Source organism: Lepidochelys kempii, chromosome 22 (genome assembly GCF_965140265.1).
Source record: "Lepidochelys kempii isolate rLepKem1 chromosome 22, rLepKem1.hap2, whole genome shotgun sequence".
NCBI classification, from domain to species: domain Eukaryota; kingdom Metazoa; phylum Chordata; order Testudines; family Cheloniidae; genus Lepidochelys; species Lepidochelys kempii.
Window position 1 is genome coordinate 6,430,221 of NC_133277.1, and position 13,790 is coordinate 6,444,010.

A 13,790-nucleotide genomic window follows, 5' to 3' on the forward strand; every position below is an offset into this window, starting at 1 on the left:
TGGAAGAGCTAGGAATAATACACAGGTCTTCTGACTCACGGCTCAGTGTTTTCCACAACTGCCTGTCTAATACTATAAACAGTGTTGGCTAGGAGACCTGCTAGTCTTTTCACCATGTGACATCCACTGAATTGTGAGGGACTGTGGACCATGTGCAAGGCCCCACATCACAATTACCAGACAGAGAACAAGAAGGATGGAAAGGGAAAAGGAGCTAAGCAGGGGAGGGGGAAGATGACAGTCCAGTCTAATGACACTGAGTCACCACATTCTGACTGCCGCATAATAACATTTGGTGTAGAAGGTATGTTCTGCAGACAGGGCTGCATTACATATATCTTCCCTCCTCCCCATACCAAAACCAGTCAGACTTGTGAAAGCTCACCCATTGTTAGATTTTAAAAAAATTATCATGCAGAGCCTGACCTTTCAGCATATAATTAAAAATTCAATGATGCAAACCTGAAGGATACATGCAATACTAAATATAATTTATTTCCTCAATATACCAGTAAATTCTTTACAATGTTGAGATCAACAAAGCACATCCCATTACGAAAGTTTTGATCCCAACTGGGTGCACCAATAAATTCCATTAGTTGCCTGGTGAGCTAACATTTTCCTTACAGCAATCTTGCAGAAAGATTTGTGGGGTTTTTTTTTTAATGAAAGCGCAAGTCTTTGAGAAAGTATTTTTCCACCATTCATTTCAGTGCCTCAAATCAAGACTGAATATGCATTTGCTGCACAGCTTCAATGCGGAAAAAAATATAAATGTTAGTAAGCAAGGCAATGCTTCAGAGGCTCTTTATTCATTTACTGCTGACTAATGGAACCTTCTGTTCTTCAGTGGATTGGTAAGATGACAATAGTTAACATTCGTATCGTACTTTATGTTTTCAAAGCTCTGTACAAACCTTAATAAATTAAGCTTCAGTACATCCTCGTGAGGTAGAGAAGTGTTATCCCTATTTATACATGGGGAAACTGAGGCAGAGAGAGGTTAAATTAACATTCTCGAAGCCAAAGTAAGCAAGTAATCGAATCAGGATTAGAACTCAAAAGTTTCTGGGACCCAGGGCTGTGCTCAGTCCATTAATCCATGCAGCCTTTGGGACACAACATGATAATCCAGCCACAGAGGAATGTGCTTAAATAAACCACATGTAAAAGCTATCAGGCCACAATGACAGAACAGAGCTGGTGTGTTTGTACTGTGTTAGCACAATGGGACCTGGTCTATCAGTACTATGGTAAGGCAACTCATCCAGCAACCAGATTCTTGGGGTCATAGAACTCTCTGAGCTGGGGCACTGGCTGGACATATAAATAATAAATGGGTTTATGGATTGTGTAACACTTTATAATAAACTGATGCAGCTTGTTCTTCAGTAACAATAAGTTCTGGCACCTTGTTTGGATTTACTGACTACATGAACCGTCAGCTCTACTGCCCTCTAGTGACTCAGTCCTCAGAAGAATTCGTCATCATTTGTATAATAAATTTCACTTGGTTTGTGTTCCATGGAAAGTAGCAAGAAAAGTTTTTAAAAACCCTTTTCAGGCCATGATTTAGAAAAATTTCCTTGGATACTGCAGCATCCAACACCCATTAATTTCATTGGAGGCTGAACGTCTAAATCCCTGAAACCCAGTAGATATATCCAGTACCACATGCAGTTCTTTACTGATATGGAGGTAGACATCACCATATCTGAGGTAGAAGCGAAACTCAAACAGCTTAATGGGGCTAAATCGGGGGGCCCAGATAATCTTCATCCAAGAATATTAAAAGAATTGGCACAAGAAATTGCAAGCCCATTAACAAGAATTTTTAATGAATCTGTAAATTCAGGGGTTGTACCATATGATTGGAGAATTGCTAACATAGTTCCTATTTTTAAGAAAGGGAAAAAAAGTGATCCAAGTAATTATAGGCCTGTTAGTTTGACATCTGTAGTATGCAAGGTCTTGGAAAAAATTTTGAAGGAGAAGGTAGTTAAGGACATTGAAGTCAATGGTAAATGGGACAAAATACAACATGGTTTTACAAAAGGTAGATCGTGCCAAACCAACCTGATTTCCTTCTTTGAGAGAGTAACAGATTTTTTAGATAAAGGAAACGCAGTGGATCTAATTTATTTAGATTTTAGTAAGGCGTTTGATACTGTGCCACATGGGGAATTATTAGTTAAATTGGATAAGATGGGCATCAATAGGAAAATTGAAAGGTGGATAGGGAATTGGTTAAAGGGGAGACTACAACGGGTCCTACTGAAAGGTGAACTGTCAAGTTGGAGGGAGGTTACCAGTGGAGTTCCTCAAGGATCAGTTTTGGGACCAATCTTATTTAATCTTTTTATTACTGACCTGGGCACAAAAAGTGGGAGTGTGCTAATAAAGTTTGCAGATGATACAAAGCTGGGAGGTATTGCTAATTTAGAGAAGGACAGGGATACCCTACAGGAGGATCTGGATGACCTTGTAAACTGGAGTAATAGGAATAGGATGAAATTTAATAGTGAGAAGTGTAAGGTCATGCATTTAGGGATTAATAACAAGAATTTTAGTTATAAGCTAGGGACGCATCAACTAGAAGTAACGGAGGAGGAAAAGGACCTTGGAGTATTGGTTGATCATAGGTTGACTATGAGCTGCCAATGTGATATGGCTGTGAAAAAAGCTAATGTCGTCTTGGGATGCATCAGGAGAGGTATTTCCAGTAGGGATAAGGAGGTTTTAGTACCGTTATATAAGGCACTGGTGAGACCTCACCTGGAATACTGTGTGCAGTTCTGGTCTCCCATGTTTAAGAAGGATGAATTCAAACTGGAACAGGTACAGAGAAGGGCTACTAGGATGATCCGAGGAATGGAAAACTTGTCTTATGAAAGGAGACTCAGGGAGCTTGGCTTGTTTAGCCTAACTAAAAGAAGGTTGAGGGGAGATATGATTGCTCTCTATAAATATATCAGAGGGATAAATACCAGAGAGGGAGAGGAATTATTTAAACTCAGTACCAATGTGGACACAAGAACAAATGGATATAAACTGGCCACTAGGAAATTTAGATTAGAAATTAGACGAAGGTTTCTAACCATCAGAGGAGTGAAGTTTTGGAATAGCCTTCCGAGGGAAGTAGTGGGGGCAAAAGATCTATCTTGCTTTAAGATTAAACTCGATAAGTTTATGGAGGAGATGGTATGATGGGATAACATGATTTTGGTAATTAAATATTCATGGTAAATAGGCCCAATGGCCTGTGATGGGTTTTTAGATGGGGTAAGATCCAAGTTACCTGGGAAAGAATTTTCTGTAGTATCTGGCTGATGAATCTTGCCCATATGCTCAGGGTTTAGCTGATCGCCATATTTGGGGTCGGGAAGGAATTTTCCTCCAGGGCAGATTGGAAGGCCCTGGAGGTTTTTCGCCTTCCTCTGTAGCATGGGGCATGGGGCACTTGCTGGAGGATTCTCTGCTCCTTGAGGTCTTCAAACTACAATTTGAGGACTTCAATAGCACAGATATAGGTGTGAGGTCTTTTTTAGGAGTGGTGGGTGAAGTTCTGTGGCCTGCATTGTGCAGGAGGTCAGACTAGATGATCATAATGGTCCCTTCTGACCTAAATATCTATGAATCTATGAATCTATGAATCTTTAATGCTGACCAGCACCACCCAGGCAATCAATGTTTAGCACTATTGCCAGATACAGCTCTACCCAAGCACCTCATCACTGACATTCAACACCCCAGATAGATCACTCCTGGGTCTCCCTTAACAGGAAAATCATGCAGAAATGAGCATGGTTTGGTTAATCCAGCACTATGGTAAAAAGAGAACAAATCCATTTTCACCCATTTCATGAGACTGATCGAGGAGCGAGTTTCTGGAAGTGAATTTTCAAGCTGTCAAGTCCCATTGCTCCACCAAACCCCTATCACAGATGACATAAACATTAAAAATCAATTTGAAAGCTGGCCAAACTGTTATTAGACCCCTTTATATAATTACTGATGTCGCCATAAAATACTGCCTGTCTATTATGCAAATTTTTAAGAGTGAATAGTTCTTCAAAGGGAATTACACCCACTACCCCTTCAGATTAAAGTTAGTAATTTGCTATTAGGTGTCAAACTATCATTTAAAAGTATGTCGTTCCAGCCTACTCTTATTGTCTTGTCTAGTTCAATTTATTAGCACAAATGCACCACTTAAGATACGTGAGCCCTATCCAATGCTATTCTCTACCGCAGGGAACTATATTCATGCTGTACTAACGGTTTTAATTTGTTTTTCTTCTTTGGCCTTTTAATACTCAGTCTTCTGCTACCAAGGAAGCATCATAATGCCCCTAATCTTTCATAGCTAGAGACCTGGGCTCAAATGTGGTTTAGTTCACAAGAGCAATGAATCTCAACCTGTGCCTGAGTGTGTTTTTGCTCACATTACAAAATCACTGCACAACTTGACTTGACTAGCAGTCACTGTTCAGCAGAAACTGGGAATTAGAGAAATAGGGCAGGTAATTAGGGCCCCAATTCAGCGAAGCATTGAACCACATGCTTAACATTAAGCATATGAGTAGTCCCACTGTTAAGTTATGCATGTGCTTAACTGTTTTCTAAATAAGAACCTAGGGGGGAAATTTTCACAAGTTTTCACAAATTTTCACATTATGGGATCCAAAGTCCCATTTTCAAAAATAATGTAGGCACTTAGGAGCCTAAGGACACGGCTACACGAGGATACTCAGAAAAGTTCACCCAAATCAACTAAAGGTTTGAATTTAAAGTGGATTAGTTAAACTGCATTTAGTCCCTTTCTGGGCATTCTGATTCATAATTAAAGTGACCTCAAATCAATTTAGCTCAATTCACTTCCAAAGTGAATTAAAGTAAACAAAATTAAGGCCACTTTAATTCTAAATCAAAGCATCCACACAGAGATTTAATTCTGTTTATCCAATCCACTTTCAATTCACACCTTTAGTGAATTCAGATTAACTTTTCTAAATTCCACATGTAGATAAGCCCTAAGTCTCATTTTGGAAAATTTTACCCCAGATCAGGATTCAGATTCATTTGAAGAACAATGTGAAGAAAATTTGTACGAACACATCAATCTGACTTCACACTGTGATGGCATCTCCCTGCCATCAGACTTGTAACTGAGCCTGCAGCATTAGAAAAAGTCAATATATACTTCAACCACAAATGCAATTCCATCAATTGTCTTCAAAATATTTTAAGCAAAAATAATATGCAACAGGATGCAATTTCACGCAAGTACATGCATTATGCATTGTGAAGACTAAGTACTCAGGGAGTACCTAGGGAGGTGGTGGAATCTCCTTCCTTAGAAGTTTTTAAGGTCAGGCTTGACAAAGCCCTGGCTGGGATGATTTAATTGGGTATGGCTCCTGCTTTTGAGCAGGGGGTTGGACTAGATGACCTCCTGAGGTCCCTTCCAACCCTGATATTCTATGATTCTATGATACTCACTATCTCTGAATGACAAAAGCGAAAGAAAATTCTCGGAGGAATGCACAATGCAGTAAAATATAAATCTATAGAGGGAGAGAGATGTATTTAGCAGCTACTCCATTATAAAACCTTTTTTATAATAACTAAAAGATTAATAGGGTCACTTCTGAAAAAATAAAAGGAGGCACAGGTAGGAATGCAGAGTTAGCCACACTTTTCCAGAACTACAATGCAGTACAAGGACTGGATCCTGCTCCTGTTGGTACATTTCCTACTGACCAATGAGAATGGAGATGGCATCATCTTATAGTATGGAGAGTGGGTATGGTCGAGGGGAGAGGGTACTGATATGGAATTCAGAAGTTATGGGTTCTATCGTTGATTTGCCACTGTAACCATGGGCAAGTCACTTCACCTCTTGCCTGTATCCTCTCCAACTCATTGCCTGTTTTTTCTGTTTAGACTGTTAGGTCTACTGTCTGCATATATAGTGTCTTGCACAATGGGGCTCTGAACTCACTGGAGGCCTAAAGGTGCTAATAACAACAATAAATCCTGAACGTTGTTGACTTATTTTTATACAAGTCATCTCCTGCAAGGCTGTTTCACCTTCTCCCTCTAACCAACGATACTGGGACAACCCTGTGACCTGACAGCAGCTGCCTTTGAGAAATCAAATCCCACATGGGACTCGACTGCTGTCACAACACTCCTTAGCAGTCAGAACATTCCACAGCGATGGCTCAGAAGACGCACATAAACAGAACCACAACTCTTAAGGTAAGCCATTATACAAATTACCCTAAATGAAAGAAAATGGTTTAGATGTCAAAGGGTTGTGGCCTGGGGATTCTACCCTCCTCCAGCTATAAGGCTGCTTCTCTGGCTGGCACATGCTGAAGGCGTTAATGATGCTTTCTGTTTCTGAAGACAGAGGACAAAGCTTGTACCATTTATGAGTCTCTGATAGTGTTTCTTGGTCCAGGACAAGTCTCGGGTACAACTCAATAAAGGGGGGTTCTGCCTGGAGAGAACTACAGATTCACAGAGGAAGGTAAACCGGCATCGCAAACCGACTGGAACTCAACCTGACTGACAGTCCCTTGTTGTATTCTGCCTTAAGGAGGGCAGAGCTGCTGGAATATAAGACCCGAGTCTAGGGTCATGTGAACAGAACAGGGAAACCTGAATTCAAATCTATTCTTACAACATATACTACTCTACATTAATAGGCGCACAAATGCTTATTCTCACACATACATATGTACACACACACACGAAAAAGAAACACCCTCATTATTAAATAACCTGTGCGTAAAAATTTAAGTTCTGTGCCAATTGCAGTCTTTACAGCCACTGCCATCAACTCACCCAGGTGCAATATATACTATCGTTTACTTCAAGGGAGTGCACAAATGTAACTGAGGGCATAAATTGGCCCAGTTTATCAAACCAGCTCCCCAAAAAGGGACCCTTTCTGCTCCAACTTCCTATTATCAGACACTCTAACAAACTAAGCAAACCTATCTGGAGCTCTATGAAGTGTTTTGCTCAGATTAGTTAGCTAGTCAGACAAACACAACCCAATTTTGTATGTAAAAGAAATCTGAAACTTACCTGTATGTTGCCAAAGTCCACATTCTCATAATGGAAATGTGCACACTCCGCCATCTTCGGGAAGTGACCCTTGGTAAAGGATAACCTGAAGTACATCAAAAGCAACCCATAAGATGCACATCACTGAAACAATTGTCAGAATTGCATGTCATGATGAAATGCGACTAGACCATCTACATTTAAGCGCCTGACCAAGACAATCCATCATCCTGAAGATAAGGGAACATAAAGTGCTGCTATTTTGATGCACTAAAGCAGTGAGGAAAGGGATTTGGTGAGGGAGGTAAACTAAACTGCCAAGTGACATTTATCATTGTCTTTTTAGGGAAACACGTGCATTCCATCACCACCAAGGCCAGTGTCTACTGGGAAGGATGCAGGGACAAGCTGTTCCACCTGTACTTGCACTGGGGAAATTAATCTGTAAACAACCTGACATAAGAGACACATGAAAGTCAAATTTTACCTGTGAAAGGCATCACAGCCCATCAGTTCTGGGTTGATGGATCTGAGGGTGCAGAACAAATGCTATTTATCCTTTGGCTTTTTAAAATTCAGCGGTGAGACATAATCATCTCCAAGCATCCCCAACTACAGCAATGGCTGACAGGGAGATGCTCTGGTTCTGCAACAGAATCTTCCTTCTCCTGAAGCTGCTGCAGACTCCTATAAATACTTCTGGTAGTGAGCCAATGAGATTGTCTTTATCTGGCTCACTCTTCCCATGGGAATATAAGTGGGAAGTGAGATACAGCATCTAGCTGCTCAGCAATAGAACAAAGAGCCATTTTCCCTAACAGCATCAGAGCATGATAGAGCATCATTGCTCTGAATGCACAGACCAATGCCGGTAGCTGTGGACCTTCTGCCAGCACTTTAAATATGGATGGGCCAAGTCATTTTTGACTAATTTGGACCCCATTCTCAGATCATTGGGTTGAATTCTGCAAATGAGCACAAAAAGGGAACAGAACGAGGGCAGAGAGAAAACACAGTCCATGGGAAAAAATAGCGTGAAAACTGAAACAAAAACCAACCCTGAAAAACAGAGCAGACACACTCATAGAAAAATTCTAATGAAAAAATAAAGGTCATCCACTTGTCCCAGTTTAGCTTTCCTTCCGTCTCAGGAGCACAGGGGAACTACTACACTTATACCTTGCACAGGCTTGCCTTTAGCCTTTTTTTTTTTAATTTATTTTTTATGAATAATCTTTGGGGGAAAACCCAGAGTTTAAATTACAGCAAGAGTGAGATTCAAAATTCAAACTAGCTTTGCAACCCTTCTCCCCAAAAGCAAGCGTGTAAGGTTTACAAAACCTCCACCTCTATAAGCTTCATCCATCCCAAGCTTTAATATTTAGAGCATGCCGACTGGCCGTTTTGCTTTTCCCAGGCAGCAGGTCTACGCTGCTCTGATAAGGAGACTACCAGAAATCCTTTACTGCTTACAGCCTGGCTTCTGGATGCATTGGGGCTCCACTGCACTATGACAGTCTTGAGCACAGCTAGAATCACAGACACTAGGACTGGGAGCACAGAGGACAGAAAAGCGACAGAATTAACTCTCAAACAAAATAAGCCCATTGCTCTTACTTTTTCACATTCTTCATTTTCATGCTCGCTGTGCTGCCGCACGTCCGAAGAGGCAGCTCCCCTGGAATCTCAGGGATATCTGCACCTCTCGCCTACACACGCCAAAAAAAAAAAAAGAAAGAGAAACGTTAGATTTGATCGCACACTACATATTGGTGCCTCCAACACTAGATAAATACATGCACTGTCTGTGCACGTCTCACATATGTATGCAAGATATACTTTAGTAACTTGCAGCACAGAAATACTGAATCCATGGATTCCAACCTAAAATATGGTTAGCTGCTTACCTACAATAAACCTTGTTAATTCTCACTAATTACTGGGAGAGCCAATACATCATACACCCAAAGAATAAGAGGAAAAAGGAAGAGATTTTCAAAACTAGTAACCTAACTTTAGGCTTCCAAGACCACCATTTAGGCTCCTAATTAAGCATCTTGACTTTCAACACTGCTGAAGCTGCTGGGTACCCAGGACTGTTGAAAATCAGGTTAGCTACTTATGTGCCTAAATATGGAAGAATTATTTGAAATATTTAAACAAGCTGGGCCTTAGCAAACAAATATAATTAAAAAAAACCATGAATCAATAATAAAAGACACAATGAAAAGGCATCACAAAATTTACATCTGTCATTTTGTGGGTGGCAGAAGCTTTCAATTTATGTGGTGGCTTTAACGTGCATAATCTTTTATCCATACCCATTCCAGACACTTAATTTTCCTACTCTGTCATCTAATGGCGTTTCAGTCCTGAATAAAAAGAGTGAAATGGACATGTAATATTTTGCTCCACTCACACGGATAAATGTGAGTTGTATCTGTGCCATTCAGTTCTTATCTTAGCCTCCCTCAAAAAAATTTCATGTTATTTAAGACCCAAGTTACCTCATATATTCTTGATATATCACATATCTTACACTGGAATAATTAAGAGCTTCCTTGGTATATACATATAGGAATTAAAATCATTTTGTTTTAACTTAGCTATTTTCCATAATGGTTTGCCAATTTTACATGATTTCTAATACCATATAAATGATCTTTTATACCCCCCAAGAGATCAAGAGGTATGTTTGTAGGTGGGATTTCTATTTAATTTATATTTCAGTAAGATACAAATGTATAGCACTGAGGCACAAAGTTGTTCACCTGGGGAAGAATTTCATGTTTATGTGCTGTGGCTTTGATCATTTGAAACATCTCAGGATAAAAAACATTTAACCCACAGACCTGGTGCTCAGAAAGTCCTCCATAAGGATGTTCATTCGTCCAGAAATTTACATAGGAAACAGGGCTGTGACATCCATTTTACTGCAATAACTGTCAATACATTTTTAAATAGATTTTGTTCATGTTTTAGTGTTAGATGCTAGACAGACATTAAGGAGTTCCAATGAGTTCAGGAGAAACTGGAATTATTTTTAGTGTGACCAGAGAACCAAATTCTCTTTCAACCTTACACTCCAGTTTTCTTCTCGTTCTCTTTACATTTAACAGATAAAAATAAAATCAAGTATTGTACCTGTCTATATCATTCTGTGTATTACTGTTTCATCTTAACCTTTTTATTCTCATTATAGGGAAGACTGTTTATGTACCAAGCCATGGGCAAATGGGATACTGCAGCTTTAATTAAACCTGTGTGCATATTTTTTCCCCGTGATAGTTCCTGTATGCATTGCAGTCTATCAAGAAGAGAAATTCCCACCTTGGCTACTTAATAGAGATGGGTCCCTTTCGCAAAATCCAGATTGACTGGAAATATGCCATAATTCAGGAGGTTTGGCATCCACGGCTTTGGTGTACCCGAAGCCCTTTTAAGGCTTTAAAAATTATTTTCACTGGAAAAAAATCAATGAAGTGGTATAGACATACACAAAACCTTACAGTCCATTTAACCTGTCCCTGTCCTGAGCAGCTTCCCATATAAATAAGGATGTAACATAGTGATGGATGGCAATATACAATGCTAGGACCTGGGCTGCAACAGCAAAGGTCACAAGAAGCCCAGTTTTCCTCCTCACTTACAGCAGGCTAAATTGGGAGTATCTCCACTGAAGGTCACAGAAAATGCCTGAATGCATCTGATGAAGTGAGCTGTAGCTCACGAAAGCTTATGCTCAAATAAATTTGTTAGTCTTTAAGGTGCCACAAGTCCTCCTTTTCTTTTTGAGAAAAATATATGTGTAAGTGTGAGGAGAATCAGGCCTGAGTGGTGCTCACGGTTACATACAGAATTTGCTACATATCTATATAAGAGAGGCACAATGGTCCACAAGTTAGGGCACCAGCCTAGGACTTGAGAAACTTGGGTTCAATTCCCTGCTCTGCCAGAGACTTCCTGTGTGACCTCAGGCCAATCACTTAGCCCCTCTGTGCCTTAGGTTTCCATCTGTAAAATGGAGATAATAGCAATGCCGTACTTCAAAAGTGTTGTGAGGATAAATGCATTAAAACCTGCGAGGTACTACAGTGATGAGGTCTATATAAGTACACACCAGTTGGAGTGTTTCAATTTACTTTCATGGGTTTTAGGCTGGGCCCATAATGGGATGTGGAGGGAACCAATTATGTCCAAGTTAGCAGACAGGCAGAGGATGGCAAGGACAAAGCAATGATCCTTGGTCTTGTCCGGGAGCGGCTCATTAATGACCATGGCAAGAGCAGTGGAGCGAGCACAGTGCAGAATGCAGAGGTCAGATACAGTATTTCCTGCTTCACATACAAAACTATAAAACATGAGTGGTGTCCAAAACAATGGATGGCATAGAGGTGGCAATGCGGGCACTCCAATGTACCTTCTCTCATAAGGCAAGAACAATGAGAAGGCTGAGTAAAACCCATCACCAATGTTGGGAGTAGATGGACCAGTGCTCTGCTCCAGAATGCCATTCTTATGTTCCTAAACTTGTCTGCAGAGAGGTCTCTGACCAGAACTGAACAGCTGCCAGAAGTTATTAGGTTTAATAGAGAGTAAGTGTACACTGTGATTTACAAACATGGAAAAAGACATGGCCTTTGCCCCGAAGAGACCATTATAATTCAAGGTAACAGCACACTATATGATATATGAAACTTGCAATAATCATACATGCATTTCAGAGGTACTCACCACTGAAACATATACATGCCAAGACTCAGTTTCAGAGAAATCTACACGGTAACATTGGTGTTGCCATTACAGATCAGGTTAGTGGCCTCCCCTCGCACAGTACCCTGCAGCTACCATTCGCCAACACCTGAAGCTTCAGCGAAAAGCAGGCAACCTCCATGAAGCACTTTGTCAAATTGTGCAGTACCATAAATGGGATGTGGGAAAGGGGATCCTTCTTGTCCCCTTCAAGCAATCAATCATCTCTGACCAGGGGGGATAAAATCCAATTGCTTCCGCAAACAGCTGAAAAATGATTATTGAGAAGTATCTACCATTCATTACTTGGTTTCTTTTTTAAATAAGAGGTCTGTGAAAAAAGATAAGGACTTTAAGCAACAGAGGTGAAATCCCTGAGGGCTTATGTAGGACTTAAGTAGTGTACGGGTTTTCTGCACAGAGTCGAATTCCACTCTAGTTGCATTAAGCACTGCCCTGGAAAGAAAAGGGTTACTGCAATTAAGAATGATGCCTCCTCCACCTTTCGGCACTATTGATTTAAACTGGAGCTGAGGACATTCAACCCTTCTCATAATTGGGCTTTTGATAGCCTAAGCAATATTTTAACACCATTGCCTCACAAAGAGTCTATGTGTAAAACATTCAGTACATGTTGCAGAAAAACAAATACAATATTTAATTCCTTAAATAAAGCAATCCCTGACCTATCTGTGTTCATAGACAATTAATTTGGTCAATAGCATTAATAAAACACTGGATGGTCTCATTGTGAATTCCAGTGTTAAGAAGGAGTACTTGTGGAACCTTAGAGACTAACCAATTTATTTGAGCATAAGCTTTCGTGAGCTACAGCATCAGATGAAGTGAGCTGTAGCTCACGAAAGCTTATGCTCAAATAAATTGGTTAGTCTCTAAGGTGCCACAAGTACTCCTTTTCTTTTTGCGAATACAGACTAACACGGTTGCTACTCTGAAACCAGTGGTAAGAAGACAGTCAATGTAATATATGTTGTAGCTCTTAATACATAATACAGTAACTACCTACAGCAATAAATGTGCCCCTCCTGTGAGCATTTTTTAGGTAGAGCCTGAAATAGATTGCCTGTCTCGATTTCCATGGAAAAGAACTTCTGTGGCATGAAAAATAATTTTCCATTTCTCATTTGCAGCAGAAGCTGGTGCCATGTGAAACCAGGTAAGTGAAACTGAGAGGAAAAGATGTGCTCAGAGCCAAATGACAGCAGTAGATAAAGCTCACCCCATGTCGGACTCAAAGCGGAGTAGGCAAAGTGCACAGCGCAGAACACTTCAGAACCAGCATTTATCTTTGGAAAACTCATCTTGTTCTCTCCCTTCCCAACTGAATTATGTCCAAATCATACTAGGAAAAGATCCATGCCTCTCTCTATCCCATCAGTGTTTATTAATTTAGATGGTCCACAATGAGACAAATGTTAAAATCAAGGGCTTGCTGCAGAAAAGCAATCCAGTGGGCTCACTGAGAAATCTTAAATCAGGAAGCATTAGTGGGATGCTGGTTCTCATCCGAGTCAGAAGTCATTACTGGAAGTACTAACAGAAAGAAAGAAAGTTTGGTTGATGAAAGAAGAAAAATTGAGATAAATAATAACTAACACATACTTATTGCAATTATATAACTGTTTGCCTCCCAACTAAACGCAATTACTTTCCATCCCAAACATGCACACATTGAAGTTCCCATTATCAGTTTACACTTGTTCTGAAACCTTCCATGGAAATCGTCCCTAAATTATTTTTCTCTCCAAATATAAACAAAATCCATTACAAAGGAATTTGTCATCTTTTGTGCTCCTTGTCACAGTAATTTGTTTTTAAATATCATTTTGAAACAGCTGAATTATTTACATTTGAAAATTAGCTGGCGACCCTAGGCAGCTGCTACTTTTCGTTCCTTATATTTTATGCATCGGTGTCCCGTGGAAAACTAGTAACTG

The 13,790-nt window shown here is 40.1% G+C and overlaps 1 protein-coding gene across 9 annotated transcripts in view; it reads right to left on the minus strand.

The window, feature by feature from the left end:
• ARHGAP32 (Rho GTPase activating protein 32) overlaps positions 1-13,790 on the minus strand; it is a 414,799-nt gene that overhangs the window by 198,576 nt on the left and 202,433 nt on the right. For 7 of the 9 annotated variants that reach the window (XM_073320998.1, XM_073320995.1, XM_073320999.1 and 4 more), the window contains 3 exons: positions 8,698-8,789; positions 7,568-7,609; positions 7,102-7,186 (listed from right to left, as the gene is read on the minus strand). In XM_073320998.1, coding sequence (XP_073177099.1) covers positions 7,102-7,186; positions 7,568-7,609; positions 8,698-8,789 — 219 coding nt within the window. The remainder of the gene's footprint in view (positions 1-7,101; positions 7,187-7,567; positions 7,610-8,697; positions 8,790-13,790) is intronic. The other 2 variants (XM_073321002.1, XM_073320994.1) reach the window with 1 other exon arrangement.